At 39.0% G+C, this 9287-nt stretch overlaps 1 protein-coding gene across 1 annotated transcript in view; it reads right to left on the bottom strand.

Moving 5' to 3' along the window:
* Positions 1-7272, bottom strand: part of LOC140942776 (tauropine dehydrogenase-like) — a 7345-nt gene extending 73 nt beyond the window's left edge. The window contains exons 1-4 of the mRNA XM_073391769.1: positions 7035-7272; positions 3922-4449; positions 3196-3498; positions 1-1306 (exon numbers count right to left, since the gene is read on the bottom strand). The exon at positions 1-1306 is cut by the window's left edge and continues 73 nt beyond it. Of these exons, the coding sequence (XP_073247870.1) occupies positions 929-1306; positions 3196-3498; positions 3922-4449; positions 7035-7244 (1419 nt within the window). The 5' untranslated portion in view covers positions 7245-7272 and the 3' untranslated portion in view covers positions 1-928. The remainder of the gene's footprint in view (positions 1307-3195; positions 3499-3921; positions 4450-7034) is intronic.
* Between the last annotated feature and the right edge of the window lie 2015 nt (positions 7273-9287).

Here is a 9287-nt window from a genome sequence, read left to right as displayed (position 1 = left end):
AACTGATACTTGCAAATATTATGAGGATCTGCTCAGAATTCTACAATCAGAAAATTAATGCAACCATTGGAGAATGCTGAATTGTCTCCTCAACCCTTAATAATTGTCCCAAGATATGTTATGTTCATATGTTGAATGTTAACAAAACTTGACTTTAATCGTTCATATTATTGCCTGAAACAATCAATCAATTTGCAAGATTTCATAACGTCCGAGCCAACACCGTTCCAACTCTACAAGTTGTACATGTACATGCTTTTTTTTTCTAACTAGAAAGCATGAGGTACAAAAGCCAAGGAGGGACAACTGATTTACACCTTACGACTTCCAACGTCTTAGTTTCGACTTCCAAATTCTCATGTGATTTCCGACTTCCGACCTCCCACTTCCGACTTCCGACAATTATCAAGGAAAACGCATTAACGAGTGTCTTTTTTCCCGACCCCATCAAAATATCGTTCAGTATTAAGTCATCAACCCTGAAGTCAAAAATACGTTCTCTGAGTTCCCAATCACTTAATGAGTAATGTTTTTACACCGCCCATTACATCGAACCACTTTAAATAAGAAAGAATTCACACCAAGATCATCACCATTTTGGATTGTTTACTCAAGATATTAATATGGTCATCAAAAAGAATCTCTAACTCGGATTCTAACATAAAAAAAACTAGGGATTTGTAATATACTCTGTTCCACTTCAAGGCTAAACCTCTGGACGAGCTAGATACTGGCTTCTTATATTAAGATGCTTAAAATTGATGAATACGGCTTGTCTAAGCGTTGCACACCTTCATTACTCAGCCGGTCCGAAGTTATAATAAGTAGTCCCGCTAATCAGATCACATTTTTCGACATAATGCCGCTTCTTGCGAAGAAAATCACATATAAATTCTGTTCATCTAGTAACAAACGGGTGTATTAAAATCTATAAGATGGATTCAACAGTGGTAAATTTATATCTCTGTGGCGCTCGGGACTTCTCGACATCTTTGCCTTGTATCTTTGAGTTCACCAGATACTCTTTGCCCATTTTCTCCTGAGACCACAGCAACACCTTATCAATATTGGGCGTCTCAACCCCTACAATTTCTGCAATACCCCGGATGACAACCAATCCGTATGGGATATCCTCCGTCATGTAACGGTACGTGAAATCTGGTAGATATTTGCCGTCGTCCGACTTCTTGACAGGATGTTTGAGCCCTTGGTACGCGGCATTGGTCTGTATTGCGGTGTAGAGATTGGTCTTATCTGAGATATCTTCTGGATAGCATCGCATGTACCAATAATAAATGTTAACAACCTGTCAGAAGATATAACGTATCTTCATCAGCTCACAATATCTGAGCAGCATTCACTTACGGAGGAAGTGGGATTCAGGAATGTGATATTAAAGACAAAGAGAGATAAGAAGACAATCATAAGACACAGATAGCTTAAGGTCAGGAATCAGAATACAGCTATGAATTTAGCTTTGTTTGGATTCGTTTTTTCCTGCATTGAGCACAGGCTACCTAACAGTGCGTGGCGTGACTCGTACCCACTGCGATACGATTTACGTTAAGTAAAAGCCACGGGTTTTTGTCCTACTCTGAAGAAACAAAAACGACTGATTTTGTTAGACCTGCAACAGGTGAAGGGTGAAGTACCAGAAGGTAGCGTCCTTGGACTGATTTTTGCGGGCGACAAGAGGAGCCCGCAATCCTAATCTCCTGGTTGTTATTATGCATGCGTCGCATGTATGTAGCCAGCATTTGTTTGGACTTCCACTAAGAATGAATGGAATGCACAGAACGCAGTTTGATCACGCGCGTTTCGACCTCCTACCCCCTCGTAATCTAAAACACGCGTCCTTGACCATATGTCACAAGAAACCTACGCAAAGCACTCACTGCGTTGGAGCAAATGCGTTTGACTTTAGATCGTTGTCGCCCGCACTCCGTAACCTCTGGTTATTACAAGTCTTTATGTATATTTGTAAACGACTTACATATTTACAAATAAAACACGTAGAATAGACCATTTCTGAGTTCCCCCAAGCCTCTATTTCAAAGCGAGGCCAGTGTCCCAGACTAGGCTAAGTGCAAAGCCCTTGACATTAAACTGATCTTTATGTATCGGTCAAATCGAAGCTTCAACATCCCCTCCCCCAGGCAAACCTCCGGGCATTTGACTTTTTTGAAAATTATTGCTCAAATTCCCCCCTACCCGGGCCAAAATGCCATTCAAATGCCCCATACTAGGGTCCATTCAGGTGATCAAATGCCCCCACCCCGGGGACATTTCACAGGCACAAAAATGACAGAAAGACGGCGGAAACGCCTTCAGTCGTCGAACAAAATCTTTATAAATATAACAAAAACTGAGAAGCACTGTTAGCGTTTTTACTACGAACAAAAGTCTCGTGCAAAGCGGCGGAAATCGCTACTACAAGGTCACTACTAGCTCAGCTTTTCTTCGTCATGCAACATACAAAGCGTTCTAGACAGCGTTCTATAAAAAAAGATCCCACCTATTGAGATTACTACATCATGACCATTTTCACTAACATGCATCATCGCTCACCTTATTAATTAACATACTTGCAGTAGGTCAAAGTAGTTGACCTAAGCTTTTTTGTTTATTTTATTTTATGTTGTTGTATTGAATCGCCGGTATAGGTATCGTATTTCATTGTAAACACAACAATAAAATACATTCATACATTCAATGCCAGAATCCAATATTAAAAATTTTAAAATTTAAATACTTCAAACACGGCACAAAGCTTGTTTACGCCCTTTCCTCGTAACCAATTGGCCACAAAGGCACAATCTTTTCCACGAAAATCCTCTAACACCGCGTCCCCCATTATAGCTCGCCACGCCAAAGATTTTACATGAAATCGAGGGTGCAGTTCAAATTCCCTACCCCTAGAGCATGGGGATCAAATTCCCCACCCCCTGGAAGACTCTGATAATCAAATTCCCTCCTACGCGGGACGGCAAAGGTGTCAAATGCCCGGGGTATGCCCGGGGGGGGGGGGGGCATATTGAAGCTTCGATTTGACCGATACATTATTCTCGTGCAAATGAAATTAACTTTCCACCACTAATTTAGTTGATGAGCTACAACATGGCCGTATCCATCATATCTGAAAAACGATACCCTCAAAGGGATCAACGATAAAGGAGAAACAAAGTAGAAATTTACCTCTGACATGTCGGCTCCCGATTTCTCGGCAATAACCTTGGCAGTCTTCACAATTTCATCAGACATATCGGAAAGAAGGTTAGCAGCTGCCTCGGTAAGTCCATTGTAGAACAAAGGTGGCTGATCAACAGTTTTGCCATCCCAACCCTCCCACTGTCCATATGTTATTGACGTGTGCAAATAGGCATTTACACTCATTAGCTGAACACCAAGTAAATGACCTGACACTTTCAGCTGAGGGAGGGGTCCTAAGAGACTCTGCAGTGTCGCAACTGGGTCCTTCTTTGGCGGCACATCCCCCGTCTTTATAAACAACCGAAAATCAAAAATGAAAATAATAAGTAGTTAACTGATGTTTTCTACTGTGTATGCGTGATTGCGTATTGATGTTCAGTTACTCAGGCATAATATTATGCCTTTAATAGGGTAATAAGCTTTTGCAATTTATACACTTAACTTTTGATAAGTATTGTATAGTGAGAACAGACCAATTTTTTCAGGTTAGACATTTATTAATTTACGGACGTAAGCTGGATCCACGGGAATTTAGAAGCAACTGAGATGGAAATTAGTTTCGCCGTTAGAAAACAAACAAACAAACAAACAAACAAACAAAAAAACACTACATGTACAGTTTTACATAAGAGCCTAACCACTATTGTTCACGAATTCCATAATTTCCCTTGGTTTTAAATGACAATAAAGTTATCTTTATCTGTAATGTACCTTCATGGCCCCTAAAAGAGATTCTTTGGTGCCAAGAACTTCACATTTCACTCCATACTCAGTGATGCGACAGGCCCAAGGTAGCGACTCAAAATTCATAATCGTACATTGTCGCCCCGTGTCACCCAGCTCATAGCGAGCCTGGAACTCAAAACCTGGTTCCCCTGGCATACCAACAATAATAGTACCAGGCTTCGTATGTGGCTTTATCGCCTCAAAGAAAACTTGATGAGCAAATGCAGGCAAGACAAACACCACGATATCAACATCGCGCATGGCATCTTCTGGATTTTTGGTAACCAGAGCTGGTTTGGAGAGAATAGAGGTTGTGTCCTTTCCTTTACGATGCAGAGTAACCTCCAGATCCTTTTTCTGCATTGAAGTATTCCAACGCTCTGCCTCATCTTGATACAAGCTAAGCACCCTAACCTCTGTTCCTTTCAAGGACGATGCAATTCCAGCAAAGGCATGTGCCCCATTTCCACTTCCACAAATCAACAGCTTGATGGTGTCCCCTAAACTCATTTCCTGTAAACAATAACAAAATAAGTTCCATTAAATTAAAAAAAATTAAAAAAAAATTAAAAAAAATTTGTGACAATAATTTTTTTTTTGTCAAAAAATGTACCATTTCCACATTCCGCTCCAGTGAGCAAGCACAGAGAAATAAAGTATGGGATTCTAAATGTACATTAGTGCAAAATACGAGTAACGGTTAGCAGACAAAAAAAAAATTAATAGGTAATTGCCTATCACTATAGTTATAAGCCTGACCATTTTCCTGCTCCATTCAATCTGATTGATTTAGTACTCATGAACCATTTACTTTTTGTAAACTACATGTTATGAGACTGTGCCTATGTACAAATGAAATGTGCAGTTCAGTCAAAATGATCATTGGGTTAAAATACTTTTGGTCAAAGTAGTCAAAAGTAAGCCAAAACAGTCCTTTTGTACTTTGAGCAATTCTGTGCTCAACGTTGTTCCCAGCCTCACTCTCCTTACCCGAGGTAGGAGAGAACGCTGGGTAAGAGATTGTTCTGTGCTATGAACTTATGTTTTGCAAGCTTTTAACCTATGAAAAACAGACTTGTAACAACCACTCCAACTACCCTGAAGAGTTAAATGAGGTTTTAAATTTTTTTATTTCATTTTTTATTTGTAAAACTTAAGAAACCATATAAATTGTTAAATATTTTTATCAGTCACGTATCACTGGTGGGGAAAACTGCTTGGTCATGAATAATTTAGCTTGGCTACATCCTATAATTTAAACCTTTTTCTGTTGTGGTTGTTTTTGATTATCATTAATAATAAATTTCCTTTATTTATCGTCAACAGTATTTAGAGCACAAAAGCTGCTGGGGCTGAGCAATAATAATGACTCAAGCAAACAAATGTTAATGAAACAAAAACTGCTTCCTTCCCAGTCAGTGTTTACACTGGAGGAGTTCGTTTGTACCACTGAGTAAGAATTAACCTTACATGTATATAACTTATTAAATACTTCCAAAGAGAAAAAACAGTTTTGATTTAGGTCTGCAACTAAATTTACGCTACATCTCTATTTTTATGTACCGGTAGTTAAAATTTAATTGTAAATTAGCAGTGGGCTTCAGTGTAATTTTAAACAAAGTACTGATCATTGATCTTTATTTACATATTTTTATAACATGCAAGGATTCAATCACATTTGTACACTTAACTATAAAGTGCATTATATGGACAAAAAATAGCAAACAATGATAAAAAGGTTACTGCTAGTTTGTTTTCACCCTAGGAACATGGGGCAAAGTCTCTTACATTTGTTAACATTGCTGTAGCGGTGACAAAGAACTTGCATATTCTAAATTGCTAGATATCAATAGACCTGTTTATATTGCCACAAAATGTTACAATCTGTAAATTCAGCACCAGCACGTACTCTTCACGTTTTTGGCTCTATATTATCAGATCGATCAAAGTGGCATTTGGTTCACAGGTCTAGTAAATCTACTATTAATACATTTTCCCCTTTCTATATCAGCAGTGTAATCATGAGTGAGATAATATTAATATTATTGTGATTTAAGGCCTACTTATGTTTTTAAAGGAAAGGTAAACAGAAACTCGATGTTTTGATGTTAATAACAAAATTTACACTTCAAGTTCTTAGTGCTTTTTTATATGATATTTTTTTATCGAATAGTTGTTCTTAGTGGCAAAATGCCTGCCATGAAAAAAGTGTTCAACTTCTACTCATTTCCAGTATCTCTAGGTCAAGTCAATTTTGTTTTGTGTTTGACCTCAACCAATCACCATGCATGAACCCGATAAACAGGAATGGTTAGGGTCTTGCCTGCCGGTGGAATAAATTCCCTATAAAATTGAAAACAGATGGGTAAAAACCCTTTGCAGCTTGCTACACTGTATGCCAATAAGGACTAAGCATTGTGATCCTGCCAGCTAGATTTGAGAAACCAAGCCCAGTGAACCCAGCCCCCCGTGGTTGCCATCCACGGTGCTAACAAAATTGTAAATTTCCACACCTGTTTCGTCAGAACTCTACAGAACAATGAATAAATTTTCCACTCCCCTGTTGCAGAGAATCTCAACGACACCATATTCCCCTGGGGCAAGTAGATGACATGTGCAGAAGGTCGTCATGGCATCGATTGCACAACGTTTAGATCGAGAACTGGTACCCTAGCTATGATCCCGTAAGAATGGTCCAAGTAAATACCTTCGTAAGGCAGAATACACTACCAACTTCAACAGATTTGGTCGTTACCGTATGCCTTAATATGTCAACAATAAAAAAATGGCGGAAAAGCCATTCACTCTAGATAGCTAACTTACACGCAGACAAAAAAAAAAACTCTAAACATTGGCATTCTACAAATCGAAGTACCAGAAAATAATATGCATTGTCAATGAAATACAGATAAGTGACAGGATATTCTTTGGGTTCTAAAAACATGCAAAATCGAATACAATAGCGGCCTCGTGCGCGGCCGGCTTCGGCGACCCAATGTATATAATTTAGGAACCAGTTGTACATGTTAAATGACCTGAGACGGAAATTAAGGCTTATGGGATAAAGGTAACTTACTGAGTAGAAGTGTTTCACTTACCGAAGAAAAACGTTTCTGCTGGTTTAAAAAACTGGAACTATAACAATCCCTGTATCGTAGTTCTTGGCAGCAGCCACCAGTGAGTACAGAATAACGCGTCACGCAATTCAAATTCGTGACGTCATTGCGGACACTCCAAGAGGACGTGCGATAAAACACGACTGCTTTGTTGAGGCCCCTCAATTTAAGATGATTGAGCATCCATCGCATTTTGATCTTAAGATGAAACAAATTTGAATACAATGATACAAGCAGAAGTTTCAATCAGAAATGAGTTTCTGTTTCAATAGAAACGATACCTTTTTAATAGACGTACCTGCAATGGATATGTTTCCGGGGTTGTTCTGATTGTGTTAGGTGGTCCAAGCCCACATAAGCGGGTAGTCAAGGCGACTACTGCCCAGTTTATCTTGGCTTTTTGTTTCCAGTTTGCAATTTACATCAGTTGAATTGTTTTCCAAAACAGCGATGATTATCGTTTATCAGCGAAAAAAAAAAAGATTCCATAGTAAACTTCTGTTTGGAATACTAGTATGATACGATAGATCGTCACACTAACAAGTTTGCGAGAAATGACGTGGGCGAAGGTCTGGAACGAGTATGACAAACATCTTTTACCGATACCAGGAGCCCATTAAGCAAATTCCATGCCGTTTTGGCGTTTTCAACGATCAGTTTTTTAAATAGAAAGATTTTGCTGCGAATTTATCCTGAATACATATATAAGTTCCACATAATAGTCTGCAAAAAAAATGGTATTTTTAACCTTTTAATGACGTTTCGTCTTATTTTTCGAATGCAATCACAGACGGCAAAGAGCAGCACCCCTTTTTGTGGGGATAATATCTCTAAAATGTAAAAGGAAAAGGTTTAAATTCACTCCAACGAAAACAGTTAAAATCAAGGGAAAAAATAGATTGCTTCTATCTCACTGTTTCTGATAAAGTTTTTCGCATTTCAATCGCATTGTTTCTCTGTTGATCGAAATTAGCAGCTAACTCTTAAACTGGAAAATAGAAGAAAACTGAATGCAGGGCTGGCACTACGGCAATTAAAGGGCTGATTTATTATAAGCCAATAGTTCGGCTAACAAAATTAGCCTTCCTCAGGGCCAGAGCTATACCGGGAGAACAACATCTCATGTTAACCTCCCAGGGGGTATTTAGAAAAGTTTTCTATGGGGAAGCTCCGCCCCTAGTTCCAACCCCTTACCCGGCCCTTTTAAATTTTATTTTAGGAGTCCATTTGACAGAAAACGTACGCCTCCTATTGAAAAATGATACTGCCCTTTCATACTGACCTAGTTTAAGACTTTGCATCCCTTTTAATTTCCGATAAAAGCACTGTTTTTCTAAATAATTTTTATGAATACATCGGAAGGTTTTCGCTACTTTTCACAGCCATAAAATACCTCTCTTAGCCGACCGATGACAGATTTCCCTACTCTTTCTATACTTCACTTTGCAACGAACAATTATCAACCTCTTTTCCAGGGTTCTCAGAGAGAACCCTGGGAACGAGGTTGTCGAACAGTCTGAATGGTCTCTGAATGGTTGACCTGTGGTTTTATTACGTCATCTTCGCGTCTTGTCTTTCACGTTCAGGAAAGATAGCTCAAGAGCAAACCAGCTCGTTTGTCAGTCTGGCTGCGTTGAAGTGATTTCTCTCGGTGACTTCAGTCTACGACCATGAGCGGGAGTCCGACAAGCTGGGCTGTTTTCCGACGTCTACTTTCGACAGTTTCTCCTATCAAAGGTTAGTAAGTGCGCCAAGGAAAAAATAGAATAGCACACGAACCTCTCGTAAGTGCAGCGACGACCCTCACTGACCCGCGTTCTTTTTTAATGACTGATATATATATATTTTTATATTTAGTCTAACTAAGTGCCATTATTGTACCTACAACCAATTTAAATTGCGGGCCTACAGTAAAGCTTCAAACCTCGTAAACGCGGGCGGATATTCCTTGACATTCGACAACCTCGGAAACTTTTTTGATAAACAGACGGACCTTTTCTGGTTAAGTCTATATGGGAGTAACAGCTCGAATAAAACCTGATTTGCTTCAATTAATTGCGATAACGTCTGTAAAATTACGCCTTGAACAAGCAAACATTAGAACAAGCAAGGTAGTCCTTAATTTAATATCCAAATTTGAAGGCTTCCGGTTTTACTCAGTTCGTTAAGTGACCGAGAAAATTTTGTCTCAGATGACGCATTGCGTCCATTGTAAACAAAGTAATTTTATGATTT

Source organism: Porites lutea, chromosome 7 (assembly GCF_958299795.1).
Source record: "Porites lutea chromosome 7, jaPorLute2.1, whole genome shotgun sequence".
Taxonomy (NCBI): domain Eukaryota; kingdom Metazoa; phylum Cnidaria; class Anthozoa; order Scleractinia; family Poritidae; genus Porites; species Porites lutea.
The sequence above is the reverse complement of the archived record's forward strand: the minus strand, read 5'-3'. Positions and strand labels throughout refer to the sequence as shown.